Consider the following 21,379-nt stretch of genomic DNA (forward strand, 5'->3'; position numbering starts at 1 on the left):
AAAACTCAACGACCATTATTCGTTACAAGAAACCAGTCCGCGGACATTTGTAACAAAAACAAAGTTCATTAAATGCACCTCGAATATGTATACCTCCGCGGTGAATCGTAACCTTTTAACTCGATATAATTCCACCTTTAGCAGAGTCACTCTCATCTTCTTGGTTCTTTCGGTAAAGTCACGTAGAAGGGAAGTAATAAAATAATAAAAATAAAACATAATAAAATAATTCTCACGACGTTTCGGCTACAACGCAAGTAGCCGTCTTCAGGTGAAGAATGAGAGTCACTCTCGCCGCCACTCGCTGTCTCCGAACGAAGACGGCCGTTGCAACTTCATCTGCCATCATCTTCATCATCTTCACCACCACGGAATCACGAAGCCAGTGTTAGTGGCCAGGCATAGCCGGTTGGAGGCTGGATGGATGTCCCGTCAGCCATACGGGTTGCTGCTATAATACATCGCCGTAGCGTCCGCAAGCACGGATAGAAAGCTGGCCATTTGTGGCTGCTGCTGCTGCTGTTGAGGCAGTGATTCCTGTTGCTGCTGCTGTTGCTGCTGTTGCTGGTGATGCATTAGTCCACCCTTGGCAAATCCACCGACGTCTTGCTGCTGTAGGTATTGACTCATGAGTCCGCCGTCACCGTTTGAACCAACAGACGTGACGATCACCAGCCCTTCGCCACCACCACGACCACTACCACCACCGTCGTTGTTGTCATCGTTCACTCCGTCCACAACCTCGTCACTTCCCACCGCCGCAACCTCCCTCTCCTCCCCCTCCTCCTCCTCCTCTTCAACGTCGCTGTATAAACGCCGCGGGTCGGGAGGAGGAGACGGCTCGCCGACCTCGTGGCTGCGAGACATTGGCTGGAAACCGCTGGCGGTCTGCTGCTGCTGCTGATGATGCTGATGATTGCCATGTTGATGGTGCTGATGATGGAAGTTGTGCTGCTGCTGCTGCTGATGATGCTGCTGCTGCTGGTGGTGGTACATCTGGCTGTAGTACAGAGGTAGGACGTGGTGGAGGTGGTTGCTGCTGCTGCTGCTGCTGCTGTTCGTGGTGGTGTTGTTGTTGTTGTTGTGGTGGTGGGCGAGCGACTCGCTGGACGTTTTAGCCGCAACGCTTCGGCTGTCTCCACCAGACTCGTCCACCTCCCGAAAGTGGTGGACAATCGTGGTCGACCTCCTCAGGTCGGTGGCGTATCCCAGAGGAGTCGCTCCGTTCTGCACCATCTGTTGCTCCTGCTGCGGATGCTGATTGTGCAGCTGCTGCTGCTGCTGCTGGAGATGATGATGGTGGTGCTGCTGCTGCTGCTGTTGTTGTTGCTGTTGTTGTTGCTGTTGGAGGAGTAGGTGGTGGTGGTGGTGGTGGTGGTGCGACGGGTATGTGCCCACGACGTGCGGACTCATCGCCTCGTCCTCCGCGCCTCCTTCGCCCGACGCGTTCGCCACCAGGAAGGGGCCCTGAACGACCTCCTGCGTCATGGGCGACGACTGCGCAAAGTTCGGGGCGTCGGTGTCGCCGAGGACGTCCAGCGGAGACATTTCCGGCGTCGGGAGCCCGAACGCGGCATCACTCACCAGGCTCTGCTGCTGCTGCTGGTGATGATGGTGATGATGATGTTGTTGTTGTTGTTGATGGTGGTGGTGGCTCTGCAAGAGCTGCTGCTGTTGCTGCTGATGATGAGGAAGGTTGTTGTGATGAACTCCTTGAAGGTGCGGCTGATGTTGGTAGTGCTGCTGCTGCTGTTGTTGATGCTGGTGGTGCTGTTGATGATGATGGTGGTGGTAGAGTTGGTGGTAGTGGTTTTGAAAATGTCCCCCGGCGACAACGCTCAGGTCTCTAAGCGCCGTTTCCGGCGGACGGCAAACAACGTGAACCGGATCCACCGCGGACAGCAGAGGATGATGCTGATGCTGCTGCTGATGCTGCAACTGCTGATGATGGTGTTGCTGATGCTGATGATGCAACTGCTGCTGCTGCTGCTGTTGAGACAACTCTTGGTGATGCTGCTGCTGCTGATGTTGTTGCTGGTGGTGGTGGTGATGATGATGGAGCAGAAGAGTCGAGTCCACCCGTTTGCCCAGCCTCTTGAGCTGCTTGCGCCTGCGAGGCCTGTACTTGTAGTTGGGGTGGTCCTGCATGTGTTGGACTCGTAGGCGCTCAGCTTCCTCCACGAATGGCCTTTTCTCCGAGTGACTCAGAGCCTTCCAGGACTTGCCTGCAAAGATAAAGAGAGTCAAACATAAGTATAACCCGTAAAAACAAAGTTTTTCACTCTAAATCCTTTATATGCGTGGCGGCTAGAGTCATCTCGTCCTCTGGCTTGAGATGGCTGCCACATATGGGTCAGATGATTGTCTGCCAGTATTAAGCAATTGGTAATTAAATATTTAATTTGTTTTCCCTAAACAGTGTAAAATTTTGGGAAAAAAATTTCACGAACATTAATTGTCTCGCACAACGAGTCTGTGTGCAAAATGTCAGCTCGATTGGATCACGGGAAGTGGATTAAAAAACGACCGAAAGATTTGCACGGTCGTAAGCAAGCAAGCAAGCACGCTGATTGGCCGTGTCGGGTGGTGGAGGGTTACGACACATTTATAAATAAACGCGATCTAAACCCAAAAACGTTGATTATGAATTAATATAAAGGATTTAAAAAGACAAAGACCCCGCCTACCCCACCCCACCCCACCTCCCCCACCTCCGTATAGCTTTAACAGACTGTTGGGGCAAGTGCTGTTAGCGAGCACCTATGAAGGCCGGAACATTCAGACGCTGCCTTTCCGACAGCCCTGTTCTTCACCTGAGGACGGCTGCTTGCGTTGTGGCCGAAACGTCGTGAGAATTGTATTTTATTATGTTTTATTTGTATTATTTTATTATTTCCCTTCTACGTGACTTTACCGAAAGAACCAAGAAGATGAATCCCTGCAGTCACGAAAGCTTTAAATCGACATTTAAGGCCGGAACAGTTACACGGGAGGGTGGGTGGCCCAGCACCACGCCCGACCGCCTTTGTCTCCCCAGTGGCGATATTTTTTATTTTACTTTACACCGCACCAAATACTCACTTGAGGCCGAGTCGACCTAGGGGAGGCCCAGGACCGGTTCAGAAAATCGTCACTTGGTGTTGACCGTGAGCGGGAATCGAACTCGGGTCGCCGGGTTCGTAGCGCAGCGTAGCGCTACCCGCTACAAAGATCCCCCATGTAGCCTTAACAGACTGTAGGGGCAAGTGCTGTTAGCGAGCCCCTATGAAGGCCGGAACGATACACGAGGGGGTGGGTGGCCAGCACCACGCCCGACCGCCTTTGTCTCCCTAGTGGCGATGTTTACACACCGCACCAGGTACTCATTTGAGGCTGAGTCGACCTAGAGGAGGCCCAGGACTGGTTCAGAAAATCGTCACTTGGTGTTAGCCGTGAGCGGGAATCGAACTTGGGTCGCCGGGTTCGTAGCGCAGTGTAGCGCTAACCACTACACCACCGCGACCACCCACACCAACACCACCATTAACACCACCACCACCACCAACACAACCACCACCCACACCACCACAACCAGTGTCGTCTTTGTGCCAGGGATCAGCAAACAAAGTAACAAGGAGAGCAGATATTGACGCGCGCGTTCGAATTCGGCAAATGCAGCTAGCTCGCCCTGGTTAACGATGCGGGTGCATTATCCACAATCATAATAATGCAACCAAAAAAAAATATAGCGTTAGATGTTATTGTTGCGGAGCGGTCGTGGCTACACGCACGCTCTGTCATTCGGGGTTGACGGATCGAGGTTGCCATACCCTGGCCTGGCTCTCCAACAGAATGCAGTCGGGAAAAGCGTCGTGACCGATGTCATCGTCCGTCTCTTTTCTGTACGGCATCGAGTGTTGTCCCCTCGCATTTCGCCGGTTTGTGTCCTACCCCTCCCGGGTGCTCCGGTTTCCTCCCACGTGTAGCAGAGACGAACATTCCGCTCGTCAATCTTGATTTGAAGCTTTCGTGACTGCAAGAATCCATACTCTTTGATTTTTACTCTTTGGTTCTTTCGGTAAAGTCACGTACAAAGAGAAAATAATAAATTAAATACTAGCATACAACGTTTCGATTGCAACACAAGCAACCATCATCAGGTATAATTGAAATAGAAACACAAATCTAGTATACTTAGAAATGTAATGTAATACAACAGAGAGTCGGATAACATAACAGTCAACACCCTACCTGGTTGATTACGTTCTTCCTGAGAATGCTAAATTTGAGAGAGAGATAAAACACAGAGCCATAGACATCTAGACAGACATATAAGTAGAGACAGATATCACAGAGATACATAGAGAGAGAGAGACACGTGGTTTTTGTCGGTAAAGTCACGTAGGTATAAAATAAAATAAAGCACGACGTTTCGATTGCAACACAAGCAATCATCATCAGGTGGGAAAACCACAGGAAGAAATATTTTTTTTCCCGCTCGTCGTTGATTATAGTGCGATGCTACTGCTATTGTTAATCCGGCTGTTATGGATTGACTTATGCAGCGAGCGAAGGATGCTCGTTTTAGTGATGTGTGTTTTGTGTGTCGCTATTGTCAATTTTTGATCACATTTGTTTGGAAAACTGTTACGTTGTTTATATAGCATTGTTTTAGTAAGTTTTAGAGGGGCTTGGTTTGGCCCGATTTTTTTTTATTTTGTATAGATTTATACTTAAAATTTTGACCTGTATTGTATTATGATTGTTATTGGGATCAAACATCGAAATGGAATTGTTTGCACTTTTTGCACGCAGCATGGACGGGTTGTGCTTTTTCTGTAGGATTTTATTGTTTACGTACGTGATGTTTAGATCTGTGTACAATTAATTTTATGTGTATCTTGTAATTTTATTGTTTGTTGCGGTTGAACCCAAATCAAGAGCCGAATGGCTCACAAGGTAAATCCTAATAAATTAAACTGAAAAATAATAAATGAAACTGAAACTGGACACATCCTGTGGCAAAATATAGTAATAGGTTTTTACCCTTTCATCTGGTACTATATTTTGCCACTAGTAAAGGAAGTATCACAGTGTAAATGCTTACCCCGAGCTCTCAATACTCTGATAGTGCGCTATTTTTGAGTTGTACGCCTTTTGGCGTCATCTGGTCCAACACCAATGGAGACTAGGCTCTAAGGAAAGCTGTCTCGGGTGTGGACCAATCAACTTCAAGGACAGTGCATATCATTATCATTATCAGAGTTGTTTATTTTTGTTTGCATTTTTGACTGCTTGTGTTGTGGTTTTTGCAAACATGATGCCTTGTATAAAGGTGTCAGTTTTTGTACCAGTTGAAAGGGTAAAAACCTATTACTATATTTTGCCACTGGTAAAGGAGGTCTCATAGTGTAAATGCTTACCCCGGCAAAGAGCCCCCGTGTAGCCTGGGGCAGACTGTTGGGGCAAGTGCTGTTAGTGAGCACATATATGCACACACACACACGCGTGCGCGTGCCACGTGACAATGATCTTGCTAAGAGCAGCTCCATTTCCGCACGTAGTGCAATTGGACACTCGAAGTCGAATTGGAGGCGGTTTACGTCGCAAATTACGCCGGCGTCGTTAACTAATGACACCCCATTGTTTTGTTCCAATCGAGGTAAAGGTAAACATTTCCCGCACACACGTCTGTGTATCCGTGCGGGGATCTGTGAGTGTGTTTAGAGATATCACGCGTTGTGTGTTTATGGAATGGGAGCGGTGGCGCAGTGGTTAGCGCACCTCGCTACGGACCCGGCCCTTGTATAAAACACGGCAGTTCTGTATAGTGCGGAGTCTGGAATACAAAGACAAAGATCCAATGTATAGTCTTAACAGACTGTAGGGGCAAGTGCTGTTAGCGTGCGTGCATACACCACGGTATATGACCCGAGTTCGATTCCCGCTCACGGCCAACACCGGTGACGATTGTCCGAACCGGTCCTGGGCCTCCCCTAGGTCGACTCAGCTTCAAATGAGTACTTGGTGCGGTGCGTGTAAACATCGCCACTGGGGAGACAAAGGCGGCCGGGCGTGGTGCTGGCCACCCACCCCCTCGTGTGCCGTGCCGGCCTTCATAGATGCTACTCGTTAACAGCACTTTCCCCTACAGTATGTTAAGGCTACAACGGGGAGCTTTGTCTTTGTATATGCGTGAAGACATATGTGCGTACGTCTTTGGAATAACATTAATTTGGAATAACATTTAAGTTCTTATCGTGATTTGTTACGTATTTAATTACCGGTCACGAGAATGTGTGTGTGTATATATTGTGTGTGTATATATATCTGAGAACACAAAAAGACAAAGATCCCCCGTATAGACTTTAACAGACTGTTGGGGCAAGTGCTGTTAGCGAGCATCACCTACGAAGGCCGGCACGGCACACGAGCGGGCGCGTGGCAAGCAACCACGCCCGGCCGCCTTTGTCTCCCCAGTGGCGAATTACACACACCGCGTTAGGCAATCATTTGGGCGAAGCCGATTTGATCGCGATACACATTCTATGCAAAGACACAAGCAAATAGCCCCCGCGTAGCCTGGGGCAGACTGTTGCGGCAAGTGCTGTTAGTTCCTATGATCACTGTTTCTTTGCTTTCATGGCTTTATTTTGGTGATTTCAAAAAGTGTATTGGTTTGGCCATGTTTGTTTGTTGTAGTACAGAGTTAGACTGATGGCCTTAATCTAAGTTGTGTCTTGTGGTTGTTGTTGTTGTTTGACTTGCATCCCACTGGGATTTTTGTAAACAGCGTTGGTGTACGGTGCTTTTTATGAAATATTTTGCTGTCTTTTCTTGGATTTTCTGTTTGCACATAGTCACTTTAAGATGTTTTCTTGTTCATGTTTTTGTTTTTTTGTTTGTTGCGGTTGCACCCGATTCAAGAGCCGAATGGCTCACAGGGCTATACCTAATAAATGAAAAAATGAAATAAATAAAAAACTAGTGAGCACCTATATATACACACACACGCGTGCGCGTGCCACGTGACAATGATCTTGCTAAGAGCAGCTCCATTGCCGCACGTAATGCAATTGGACACTCGCAGTCGAATTGGAGCGGTTCCCGTCGCAAATTACGCCGGCGTCGTTAACTAATGACACCCCATTGTTTCGTTCCCATCGAGGTAAAGGTAAACATTTCCCACATATACGTCTGTGTATCCGTGCGGATCTGTGAGTGTGTTTAGAGATATCACGCGATGTGTGTTTATGGAATGGGAGCGGTGGCGCAGTGGTTAGCGCACCTCGCTACGGACCCGGACCCTCCCGAGTCGAGTTCGATTGCCGGCCGCGGTTTAACTACCGACCCTTCGTGCTGATTGTCCGCACCCGTTCGAGGTGGGCTGAGCCATAGGCGATGTGAATGTAAACATCAGCGCTGGGGATACAAAGGCGGCCGAGCGCGGCGTTGTTCCGGGCTCAACAGGTGCTCGCTAACAACACTTGCCCCCAGCAGGATGTGTGGGCTATACGGGGCATCTTTGTCTTTGTGCGCTATTGTATTGCCGTCGGTACATAACACACACTCCAGTAGTGTAGATCCCACGTGTAGCCTTAACAGACTGTAGGGGCAAGTGCTGTGAGCGTGCGCGTATACACCACGGGATATGACCCGGGTTCGATTCCCGCTCACGGCCAACACCGGTGACGATTGTCTAAACCGGTAATGGGCGTCCCCTAGGTCGACTCAGCCTCAAATGAGTACCTGGTGCGATGTCTAAACATCGCCACTGGGGAGACAAAGGCGGCCGGGCGTGGTGCTGGCCACCCACCCCCTCGTGTGCCGTGCCGGCCTTCATAGGTGCTACTCGTTAACAGCACTTGCCCCTGCAGTATGTTAAGGCTACAACGGGGGGCTTTGTCTTTGTGTATGCGTAAAGCCATATGTGCGTACGTCTTTGGAATAAGATTAATTTTGAATAACATTTAAGTGCTTATCGTGATTTGTTACGTATTTAATTACTGGTCACGAGTGTGTGTGTGTATATATATTGTGTGTGTATATGTGAACACAAAAAGACAAAGATCCCCCGTATAGACTTTAACAGACTGTTGGGGCAAGTGCTGTTAGCGAGCATCACCTACGAAGGCCGGCACGGCACACGAGGGGGTGGGTGGCCAACGTCACGCCCAGGCCGCCTTTGTCTCACAAGTGGCGATGTTCACACAATGCACCAGGTACTAATTTTAGTCTGAGTCGACCTAGGGAACGCCCAGTTCAGATAATATAATCGTCACTGGGTGTTGGCCGTGAGCGGGAATTCGTAGCGCAGTGTAGCGCTAACCGCTACACCACCGCTCCTCACCATACAGAAGCACACGCGTGTGTAGTGGGTACAAATGTGTACTCACAAGTACCTGCACAAACATACACGCGTGGCTTTCAGTATCCACATCTATCCACTGCTGGATGAAGGCCCCCCGCCGCCCCCCCCCCCCCCCCGCTATCAGCAGGTGCCAATGCACCACCGCGTATGAAGAGCCAGGTACATATAAGTATAACCCGTAAAAACAAAGTTTTTCACTATAAATCCTTTATATGCGCGGCGGCTAGAGTCCTCTCGTCCTCTGGCTTGAGATGGCTGCCACCTATGGGTCAGATGATTGCATGGCAGTATTAAGCAATTGGTAATTAAATATAATATTTTTGTCCTAAGAAGTGTAAAATTTTGGAAAACATTTTTCACGAACATTAATTGTCACGCACAACGAGTCTGTGTGGAAAATGTCAGCTCGATTGGATCACGGGAAGTGGGACCGAAAGATTTGCACGCTCCTAAGCAAGCAAGCGAACTTAATATAAAGGATTTAATAAACAGAACCCGCAGGGTAAAAGCCAGAATAAGTCGTGGGAGGGGGGGTCAGTTTTAAAGAGGTGAGTCTTCAAGACAAGACTGGCATGGAGCTAACGATGTCTGATTTAATCTCATTATAGCGAAGGCGAAGAGCCACGTCTGGATGTCTACGGATAAAACCAATATTTATTTGTTTATATCCTCCAGATTCCCATGCATTTCCTTGGATTTTTCCTCCAGATTTGTACCGACTTAAAACGCGTTTGTGTGTGTTTTTTTTAAAAACAGTTTTCTCTCCGGATTTCCTCTCGAATTTCTAAAAACATTGTTATTTTTTCGTGTGTTCCACTCTCGCTCCAGAATCTTCTACGACCATCTCCACCAATAAATACCGTCCCGATATCTCGCACGTTTTAAAAAGAGACGTGCATTCATGTTGCAGTTCGCACCAAATGACGATCTGCCTTCATACACCCGCAGAGCAAATTACGCTCTCAAACTTCCCATTTTTCTACGGAGTTGCTCCACCATCGCACGGCTACCTACAAACGATGGCGCGTTCCAGCAGCAACACCACCACCACGTTCTTGTCGGATCACAAACCACCCAGCAGTACAACAAAAGCAGTAATTGACCACTTCACAACTCCCCCTCCCCCGCTGCCCTTCCTGGCTCCTCCCCCCCTCAGCCACTATATAAGCTACAGATATTTTGCTGTGACGGTTTCACCTGAAGACGGAAGCTTGTGTTGCCTCCGAAACGTCGTGATTTTATTGTTTTATTTTTATTAATTTTAATTTCATTTTTTACCTACACGGTGACTTTACCGAAAGAACTAAGAGTATCTATCCCCCCCCAACCCTTTTGTGTTGTTTCGCAAATACGTCGCCGTCGCTTTATTAACCCGATTTGCGTCGATTCACCCCCCCCCCCTCTGCCCTACACTCACGTCGCTGACATCATCATCCGTCCTTCCTCGTTACCCGTCGTGTCTCAGCCCTTCGCCACCACCACCCGAGGCCGCGCTTCGCTTGACGTTGTCTCGATATACGTCGTCGTCGTCGTCGCATCGTTTTAGGAAACGCATCCCCGACGTTAACCGGGGAGTTACTGGAGCAGCTCCCCACCACAACCTACCGAGCTGATGGTTTTTGAAAGGGTCGAGATATTTCACTGGAATTTTACGAACAGCTGCTGCTGTACGCAAACTGGTGGTCAATCTGGCAACCGCGTGCCTGGCATCTCCCCCATCCACCGTTCAAAAATGATCGCGAATAATATCTACGGGGGGAGGGGTGGGGGTGGGGTGGCACGTGCCCCCCCTCCCCCCCAATGATCCGATCGAAATCCCTAATTTCGATCGGATCATTGGGGTTTATTAGTAATAAATCGGCATTTTGCGACCCCCGCTGCCACTGTGTAGTATATTATTACGTGCCAGGGACTCTATGAGATCATAGGACAATAGTCTGAGTCAATAATTGGCAATAAGTAACGGCAAAGCAGTTATAAGTGACTCACAGAATTGTGCGCAGTTGCGTGTATACAGTCCACACGACTTCCCTGAAGGCATTCACCTTCAGCGAGCGCGACGCCGATCACACAACGCGGTTCGAATTCGACCCTCGATCGGTGGCTGCGCCATCGCCGCACACGCGTCGAGTAAAAAGCAAGGGACAAGCCCTTACTTACTAACAACTCCTTACTTACTAACAACTCTTATCATTGTTCATTGCTGGAGGGGTTGCCCCCCCCACCTGAAAATCCTGGCTTCGCCATTGTACTGGACCCTTCTTTAAATATTATTATTTTTTGCCAGGAACAAGTTGATGATGATGATAAAAAAACAAAAATCGGCTTTACCCTGCTCGCGGCAAGAATACAGGAGGTGTTTAAATGTCCATACACCTAACAGGCACCAATCATCACAAGGCACAATCGAGTGTGCATTAACCACGCATGCTCGTGGTAAAAGGTTAAAAGAACAAGCGTGCTTTGATAATCATGTACGCATTGTTCTTGTAACACACGATGAGGTTTTTGTTGTTTTTGTTGAATGAATGGGGTACAAATGAACAGGTTGGAGACACGCTGTGGAAGAGCATGCGTACAGCGTGTGTATAGGAAGGTTAGATGGCTGGCTACAAGGAGACTGCCTGGAGCTCAACTGGGGTGCTTTTAGATAATACGAAAACTATTACAAATTAAACAAAAATAACGTGCCGAAACAAGATCAGAGATTTCAATCAGTGCACGTTACCCACAATGCTGTGTGGTCATTCATAGGCAATCAGTGCACGTTACCCACAATGCCGTGTGGACATTAATAGACAATCAGTGCACGTTACCCACAATGCCGTGCGGACATTAATAGACAATCAGTGCATGCTACCCACAATGCTGTGTGGGCATTAATAGACAACCAGTGCACGTTACCCACAATGCCGTGTGGTCATTCATAGACAATCAGTGCACGTTACCCACAATGCTGTGTGGTCATTCATAGACAATCAGTGCACGTTACCCACAATGCCGTGTGGACATTAATAGACAATCAGTGCACGTTACCCACAATGCCGTGCGGACATTAATAGGCAATCAGTGCACGTTACTCACAATGCCGTGTGGACATTAATAGGCAATCAGTGCATGTTACCCACAATGCCGTGTGGACATTAATAGACAATCAGTGCACGTTACCCACAATGCCGTGTGGACATTAATTGACAATCAGTGCACGTTACCCACAATGCCGTGTGGGCATTAATAGGCAATCAGTGCACGTTACCCACAATGCCGTGCGGACATTAATAGGCAATCAGTGCACGTTACCCACAATGCCGTGTGGACATTAATAGGCAATCAGTGCATGTTACCCACAATGCCGTGTGGACATTAATAGACAATCAGTGCACGTTACCCACAATGCCGTGTGGACATTAATTGACAATCAGTGCACGTTACCCACAATGCCGTGTGGGCATTAATAGGCAATAAGTGCATGTTACCCACAACGCCGTGTGGGCATTAATAGGCAATCAGTGCACGTTACCCACAATGCCGTGTGGACATTAATAGGCAATCAGTGCATGTTACCCACAATGCCGTGTGGACATTAATAGACAATCAGTGCACGTTACCCACAATGCCGTGTGGACATTAATTGACAATCAGTGCACGTTACCCACAATGCCGTGTGGACATTAATAGGCAATCAGTGCACGTTACCCACAATGCCGTGTGGACATTAATAGACAATCAGTGCACGTTACCCACAATGCCGTGTGGACATTGATAGACAATCAGTACACGTTACCCACAATGCCGTGTGGACATTAATAGGCAATCAGTGCACGTTACCCACAATGCCGTGTGGACATTAATAGACAACCAGTGCACGTTACACACAATGCCGTGTGGAGATTAACAGGCGTTCACGAAGAATGTGGAACGAAAGCTGGACAGAGAAGGGAGATAAGAGAGAGAGGAGAGAGAGACCTGTGAGGTCGCTTCGCGACGGCGCGTGGGTGGACCTTCATCCAGCAGTGGACGAGGCATGTCTAATCGCTGTGACGTCAATGTTTCACTCCGCGTGTTGGAGACAAAGGCGGCCGCGGCGTCGTGGGTACCAAGCCACACCACCCTCTCTCGTGCGCCATGCTCGCTAACAGCACTTGCCCCAACAGTCTGCTGTAGGCTACACGGGGGATCTTTGTCTTTGTCTCCTTTATAGGTGCTGCTGCTACTCGCTAACAGCACTTGCCCCAACAGTCTGCTGTAGGCTACACGGGGGATCTTTGTCTTTGTCTCCTTCATAGGCGCTGCTGCTACTCGCTAACAGCACTTGCCCCAACAGTCTGTTAAAGGCTACACGGGGGATCTTTGTCTTTGTCTCCTTCATAGGTGCTGCTGCTCACTAACAACACTTGCCCCAACAGTCTAAAGGCTACACGGGGGAGCTTTGTCTTTGTCTCCTTCATAGGTGCTGCTGCGACTCGCTAACAGCACTTGCCCCAACAGTCTGTTGTAGGCTACACAGGGGATCTTTGTCTGTCTCCTTCATAGGTGCTGCTGCTATTCGCTAAGAGCACTTGCCCCAACAGTCTGTTGTAGGCTACACAGGGGATCTTTGTCTTTGTCTCCTTCATAGGTGCTGCTGCTCACTAACAACACTTGCCCCAACAGTCTAAAGGCTACACGGGGGATCTTTGTCTGTCTCCTTCATAGGTGCTGCTGCTACTCGCTAACAGCACTTGCCCTAACAGTCTGTTAAAATATATATTTCTTGCTGTGGCTGTCCTACCTGATGACGGAGGCTTGTGTTGCTTCCGAAACGTCGTGACTTAATTGAGTTATTTTCATTTAATTTATTTATTATTATTCACCTACGCGACTTTACCGAAAGAACCAAAGAGTATGGATCCTTGCAGTCACGAAAAGTTCAAATCTAGAATGAGTCTGTTAAAGGCTACACGGGGGATCTTTGTCTTTGTCTCCTTCATAGGTGCTGCTGCTACTCGCTAACAGCACTTGCCCCAGAGGTCGCAAACGGGTTTTGATTCCTTACCCGTACCCGGCCGCACCAGGGTCGCAAATGGGTACCCGTACCCGGCCGGGTACCCGTACCCGTACCCTACCCGAAATGAGTGACAAACGGTTACTCACCGGTGACTCACGGCCTACCCGTACCCGTACCCCGCCGCACCAGGGTCGCAAACGGGTAGCCGGGTATCGGGTAGGGTACGGGTATCGGGTACCCGGTTGCGACCTCTGACTTGCCCCAACAGTCTGTTAAAGGCTGTCCTGGCTGGAGTTATTTACCTCTACCAATGAAGCATCATCAGCAGCAGCAGAATCTTGACGCGATTAATTCATTTAGCGTCGCTCTCCTTCGACGAATGAGACCACCGCGAGATTGGTGAACGTCGCCACTTGTGAGTGGAGCAAGACGCCGAGGATAGGTTTTTTTGTTCGTGCTTTGGCCCCCGGTTAGTGCAGAGAGCCGCGGTTAGCATGTGTGGCGAGGTTAACGGGCAGAAGTTCAGCATGTTCGTAAGGATATCTGCTCCGGGCTGTGTCTGGTGTACGACGATCCACGTTTACAACGTTTTACCGAGTGAGGCCCACTGAGCTTATATTCTTAGGTTTTTTCGGTAAAGTCACGTAGGTAGAAAATAATAGATCACTATTATTTATTATTCTATTATTTTCTACCCACGTGACTTTGCCGAGAGAACCAAAGAGTACAAATAGTTCACTGCTTTAGCCCACCGGCGTGTTGAAGAGTGAATCCCTTTCGAAAAGATACACATGAACACATTTTTCTTTTATATATACAGTATAGGTTATTGTTGTTACCATCATTATATTCTTGGGGTTCTTTCAGTAAAGTCACGTAGAAGGGAAATAATAAAATAATAAAAACATAAAACAATTAAATTCTCACGATATTCTTTTATATTTTTATTATTTTATTGTTTCCCTTCTACGTGACTTTACCAAAAAAAACTAAGAATATGAATCCTTGCAGTCACGAAAGCTTCAAATCTGGAACTTTGTGGAGCTATTTTGTCAGAAGCGGCCTGGCCACAAATAACATCCCGATGAAGTGTAAATGTACCGTAGCCAAGCACTCTAAACGCGTGGTGCTCATACGAAATGTGGAGGGAAAACCGGAGGAATCGGGGAAAAAAAATCCACGCGATCACGGGAGCGAGAGAGAGAGAGACACGCAAACTCCACATATACAGCAGCAGGCGTCAGGGTCGGGATCGAACCGTCGACCTCCTGTGTACCGGGCGAGGTCGTTAACATCTCACCGCCCCTTCTCTTGCACGCGCGGTCTTACACGGAGGGGGGGGGGGGAACGCGAATTATCTACTTGCGAGTGAATAACCGTGGTCTAAACGGAAGCGATGGAAAGTTATTGAGCAATAAATGTAAATATATCCAATGCACGTCTTCCCCCCCCCCCCCTTTCACGTCGTTTCGCAAATACAGATTCACTTTCTGAATGCCACGACCCGATTTGCGACGGTGATGCGATACAGGAGGATGTGGAGCGGAGCGGACTGAACTGGTTACAGAGCGGCGTCAAGATCGGCCTCTGTGGAGGAGGAGGAGGCGGCTCGTGAAGGACGCTGCATGGGCAGTTGGAGCGACGCTCACAACAACGAGCGGAGTTGAGTCCGTCACGGATTGAGTTTAGTTTAAAAGAATAAAAATAAAACATAATAAAATAATTCTCACGACGTTTCGGCCACACGACGTTTCGGCCACAACACCAAAGACGCTGTCTTCCCGACAGACCTGTTCTTCACCTGAGGACGGCTGCTTGCGTTGTGGCCGAAACGTCGTGAGAATTATTTTATTATGTTTTATTTTTATTATTTTATTATTTCCCTTCTACGTGACTTTACCGAAAGAACCAAGAAGATGAATCCCTTGAATCACGAAAGCTTTAAATCGAAATCATACTGACAATCATGATATAGGTGTTGAACAAACGGACAACGAGCGGAGTTGAGTCCGTCACGGATTGAGTTTAGTCCGTCACGGATTGAGTTGAGTCCATCACGGATCGAGTCAAGTCCGTCACGGATGGATGCGCACTGATCAAGCATAAAGTCATCCCTTGGGAACAACAACAACAACCTGCAGTGTTTTAAGTTTGCTGCGTACGGATGTTTATCCTGTTTGTTGATCAAGCGGCTGTCAATGCATATCCCTGGTACGCAAACAAAATATACAAACCACCTCGGATATTTGCCAGGTGACATAAGTCCATTGTACACCGAGCAATTGTAAATCGTGGACTGTGCATGGGGTAGCCGTTGAATACTTTGACGAAGAACCGAAAACCAAGCCGAGCTCAAGATGGATACGAGCAACGGTGAAGTTGCAAGCAACTCGCTGGCTCGCTTGCTACTTACGGATCCGGATGAGGAATCTCTTTGACTCAATCGGAGCTTGAGCTCTTTGTGAATAGCCCGGTAAACGAGCGGTTTGCAATCTCGGGGCGAAACTTCCGACAAATTTGTCAGTCAAAACAAAAATGATTGCTTGCTTTTCAATAATCGGTTTGTTTTTGTTGCTAACGAAACCAAATCAGCTTCTGGGGGGGGGGGGGGCAGATTTTAGACCCCTGTGATAGCCCATGGGGAACTCGGCTTCATATCTAAAAACTGAAATAGATCAACCAAAAACCATGAATGAGTCAATTCATTTGGGGTTCTTTTCAGCGACAGCAAAAACAGAAACAAAACTCACAGAATGAATGCCCGTGAGGGTTTGAATGTTTGGAAGGGTGAGCAACAACGATCTTAAACGGTGCTCGCTTTTCAACAATTCACCGCGGTGGCAGCAACTCGATTTGATGGGCTGTGTCGTTCTGAGCGCGACCCCCGCCGTCGAAAATCGAAACATCATATTGACATTTTCTTGGTTTTTTCGGTAAAGTCACGTACAATGGAAATAATAAAATAATAAAAATAAAACATAATAAAATAATTCTCACGACGTTTCGGCCACAACGCAAGCAGCCGTCCTCAAAGACAGCGTCAGACGCTGTCTTCCCGACAGACCTGTTCTTCACCTGAGGACGGCTGCTTGCGTTGTGGCCGAAACGTCGTGAGAATTATTTTATTATGTTTTATTTTTATTATTTTATTATTTCCATTCTACGCCACTTTATCGAAAGAACCAAGAAGATGAATCCCTGCAGTCACGAAAGCTTTAAATCAAAATCATACTGACAATCATGATATAGGCGTTGAACAAACGGGCATTAGAAGAGGTTTTCCCATATTTTCTGGCAAACAAACAGCTGTGTTAAGATGTTTAAACACCAAACTGAAACCATTTTACAAGGAATCGTGTCTGCATTAACCACAAGCCTTGTGGTCAGAATGCAAACAAAAAACATACTCTGATAGTATATGCTTTCTTTGGAGCATTCTGACCACAAGTATTGTGGTTACTTATTCTTAGTTTTTTTCGGTAAAGTCACGTTGGTAAAAAAATTAAATTAATAAAATAAAATAAAAATATCGTGCTGTGACGGTTCCACCTGAAGACGGAAGCTTGTGTTGCCTCCGAAACGTCGTGATTTTTATTTTATTTTTATTTTACTTTTATTAATTTAATTTTTTTACCTACGTGACTTTAACGAAAAAACCTAAGAATAAGTAACCACAATACTTGTGGTCAGAATGCTCCAAAGAAAGCATATACTATCAGAGTATATTTTTTGTTTGCATTCTGACCACAAGGCTTGTGGTTAATGCAGACACGATTCCTTGTAAAATGGTTTCAGTTTGGTGTTTTAATATCTTAACACAGCTGTTTTTGTTGCCAGAAAAAAGGGGAAAACCTCTTCTCATATTGTGGCCCTGGCAAAGGAGGTCCCATAAAACAGGCATTATTATACCCCTCGCGACAATCTTAGCCGACATCAACCTTTGAGCCGACTGGCACCATGTCGGCTCAAAGGTTGTAGACGTCCGTTGGACGTTGGCGCTACTGGGAGGTCGCATCGGGGAGGATTTGTTCGATGACCTTGGGGACAATAATTATAATTGTCGAAGGCGGACCGGGATCGGTAGCGATTCGAATTGAAAGGGTTGCAGACGAGACTCGGAATCTTAGAAGCGTCGCTTCGATTGCCATCTCTCGGCACGGCATTTGAAATAATTGGGGAGCAAGGGTTGTTTTTTTTGTTTGTTTTAACCACCGCCCCCTCCACACCGACATCCAGCCAGCAGCAGCTGTGTGGATAGGTTAAACTCGTTTCTGATTCTTGTTGTTGTTTATCTATAATAGAGGGTTTTTTTGGAGGGTGGGTTAGATCGCGTAAATATATGTATAGTGTAATGTATAGTGTAGTGTATAGTAGTGTATTGTGGAGTGTATAGTAGTGTAGTGTATAGTAGTGTATAGTGTAGTGTATAGTGTAGTGTTCAGTAGTGTAGTGTATATTAGTGTAGTGTATAGTAGTGTATCGTGGAGTGTATAGTAGTGTAGTGTAGTGTGTAGTGTATAGTAGTGTAGTGTGTAGTGTAGTGTATAGTGTAGTGTATAGTGTAGTGTAGTGTATAGTGTAGTGTATAGTAGTGTATCGTGGAGTGTATAGTAGTGTAGTGTATAGTGTAGTGTATAGTAGTGTAGTTTATAGTAGTGTATAGTGTCGTGTATAGTAATGTAGTGTATAGTAGTGTATAGTGTAGTATACTAGCACAGCACCACCGGTGTGTTGGAGAGCCAACCCACAACATTTACACTCTGAGTACGACGTTTCGCCAGCAATTGCAGCTAGCTTCATCAGGTGGACAGACAGATATGACAAACCTTCCTAATTGGCTGTGTCGGGTGGTGGCGGGTTTAAACGACACATTTATATCAACGTCATCTCTAACCCCCAACAATAAACCCCTTTATTATAGATAATATTGGTCGCGAAAGCCTCGTTTTCCCCACATACAGTCGACATCAGTAGAGACGTCACTTGCCGCTCTGCGTTTTCTCTCTTTCACTTTATCAGCTCTATTTAATCGAGTTTATTCGGTAAACATCAACGACAACAACAACTAAAACCCCCTTGAGAAAAAGAAAAACTCCACGCTGAGTCACGTAGGAAACCAGACCGACTCTGTTCAAATGCGTTCGTAGGTGTTGTAAATCAAGTTTTCGCGTTGTAAATCAAGTTTCTAAGTCGTGCATTGATCCGTGGTGGCATTGCCTGCCGCGGTGGTTAGGAGATGTTAACTACCTCGCCTGGTACGCAGGAGGTCGTGGGTTCGATCCCGACCCTGACGCCTGCTGCTGTATATTTGGAGTTTGCGTGTCTCTCTCTCTCTCTCATCATCACGGTGGCTAGGAGATGTTAACTACCTCGCCTGGTATACAGGAGGTCGTGGGTTCGATCCCGACCCTTGACGCCTGCTGTATATTTTGAGTTTGCGTGTCTCTCTCATCATCATCACGGTGGCTAGGAGATGTTAACTACTTCGCCTGGTCTACAGGAGGTCGTGGGTTCAATCCCGACCCTTGACGCCTGCTGTATATTTTGAGTTTGCGTGTCTCTCTCATCATCATCACGGTGGCTAGGAGATGTTAACTACTTCGCCTGGTGTGCAAGAGGTCGTGGGTTCGATCCCGACCCTGACGCCTGCTGCTGTATATTAGGAGTCTGCGTGTCTATCCGTCTCCCTCCGTATTTAGAATCAACTTGCGTTTAAGAGTATTTGTCTGCTATACATTTACGTGACCTGCAGCCCACTTCGTTGAGCGATCATTTGTGATCGCCAGTTCGCTTCTGAAAAAGAGCCACATAGCTTCGTGGGCCTTACCTTGTAAAATAGTAAAAAACATACGGTCATATAAGCGTCGTAAATGTGGATCTCGTCAATGGCACCGTCGTAAAAAGCAGAGAGACCGTCTGCACTCAGCATCAGCGCTTCGCTCTGCCCGTTGCCCTCACCGATTCTCACCGTCGCTAACCGAGCTAAGGATGCAAAAACAATCCTCGTCGTCAATTCCCGGTGGCGTAGTTCACCAAGAGTGGGCCGTTGTGTGCCGGCCTACTCTTGGCAAAGATCCCCCGTGCAGCCTTTAGCTGACTGTTGGGGCAAGTGCTGTTAGTGACTGTTGGGGCACTTATGAAGAATACAAAGACAAAGATCCCCCGTGTAGCCTTTAGCAGACTGTTGGGGCAAGTGCCCCAACAGTCTGCTACAGACACAGACTCACGCACACAGACACAGACTCACGCACACAGACACAGACTCACGCACACAGACACAGACTCACGCACACAGACACAGACTCACGCACACAGACTCACGCACACAGACTCAGGCACACAGACACAGACTCACGCACACAGACACAAATTCACGCACACAGAGACACAGACTTACACACAGAGACACAGACTCACGCACAGAGACACAGACTCACACACACAGACACAGACTCACACACACAGACACAGACTCACGCATACAGACAGACTCACGCACACAGACACAGACTCACTCAGAGACACAGACTCACGCACACAGACACAGACTCACACACAGAGACGCAGACTCACTCAGAGACACAGACTCACACACAGAGACGCATACTCACTCACAGAGACACAGACTCACGCACACAGACACAGACTCACGCACACAGACACAGACTCACACACAGAGACACAGACTCACGCACACAGACACAGACTCACGCACACAGACACAGACTCACACACACAGACTCACGCACACAGACTCAGGCACACAGACACAGACTCACGCACACACAGACTCACGCACACAGACACAGATTCACGCACACAGAGACACAGACTCACGCACACAGACACAGACTCACGCACACAGACCCAGATTCACGCACACAGACACAGACTCACGCACACAGACACAGACTCACGCACACAGACACAGACTCACGCACACAGAGACACAGAGACACACCGAGTCACAGAGACACTCACAGAGACACAGACACTCACAGAGACAGACTCAGGCACACAGACACAGACTCACGCACAGAGACACAGACTCACGCACACAGACACAGATTCACGCACACAGACACAGACTCACGCACACAGACACAGACTCACGCACACAGACACAGATTCACGCACACAGACACAGATTCACGCACACAGAGACACAGACTCACGCACACAGAGACACAGAGACACACAGAGTCACAGACTCACGCACAGACACACAGACACAGACTCACGCACATAGACACAGACTCACGCACATAGACACAGACTCACGCACACAGACACAGACTCACGCACACAGACACAGACTCACACACACAGACACAGACTCACGCACACAGACACAGACTCACGCACACAGACTCACGCACACAGAGACACAGACACACAGACTCACGCACACGCAGCGCGGCTATCCATCATCAGCATCATCGTGGCTTCTAAAACAAACAGAGCTATACAGCTCAGTAGGGTGGTGGTGGGTGGGATGGGGTGGAGTGGGGGGGGGCTTAAACTTGGTGAAACAAAAATGAACTCGTTGAATCTCACTCCACCAAATCTCTGCCGACGAACTCGAGTCTCCCCCTCTCACCGAGGATCTTGCTCAGCTCCGCGTTGTGCAGGTCCGGGTTCTGCTGCGCCAATCTCTTCCTCTCGTCCTTGGCCCACACCATGAACGCGTTCATGGGCCTCCTGATGCGCGGCTCCTGCACCGGTTTGCTACGCGCGCCGGGCCCGGCTCCAGCCGTGACGACGACGACGCCGCCGGTCGTCAGTGGCGTCGCAACCCCGACAGGTCCCAGCTGCTGCTGCTGCTGCTGCTGAAGCTGATGATGATGAAGACTATGCTGTTGAAGATGATGATGATGCTGCTGCTGCTGTTGTTGGTGATGGTGAAGATGCTGCGCTGTGAGAAAAGTCGATCCCAAGTTGCCGGTCGCCACGCTGCCACCGAGCGCGTGTTCCGTGTGACTCATCGCCGCCACCACGTGCCCATCGTCACCGCCGCCGCCGCCAACAACATCATCATCATC

General features: G+C 48.1%; 1 protein-coding gene across 1 annotated transcript in view; it reads right to left on the minus strand.

Annotated features, from left to right (window-relative positions):
• Window positions 1-1,287: 1,287 nt before the first annotated feature.
• The window catches only part of LOC133340853 (sex-determining region Y protein-like), a gene marked incomplete at its 3' end in the record, with an annotated part of 23,236 nt that continues 3,144 nt past the window's right edge, over window positions 1,288-21,379 (minus strand). Inside the window, exons 1-2 of the mRNA XM_061549290.1 lie at window positions 20,938-21,379; window positions 1,288-2,225 (exon numbers count right to left, since the gene is read on the minus strand). The exon at window positions 20,938-21,379 is cut by the window's right edge and continues 3,144 nt beyond it. Coding sequence (XP_061405274.1) covers window positions 1,288-2,225; window positions 20,938-21,379 — 1,380 coding nt within the window. The remainder of the gene's footprint in view (window positions 2,226-20,937) is intronic.

This window comes from Lethenteron reissneri, chromosome 10, assembly GCF_015708825.2.
Source record: "Lethenteron reissneri isolate LAM-NWPU_2019-01 chromosome 10, ASM1570882v1, whole genome shotgun sequence".
NCBI classification, from domain to species: domain Eukaryota; kingdom Metazoa; phylum Chordata; class Hyperoartia; order Petromyzontiformes; family Petromyzontidae; genus Lethenteron; species Lethenteron reissneri.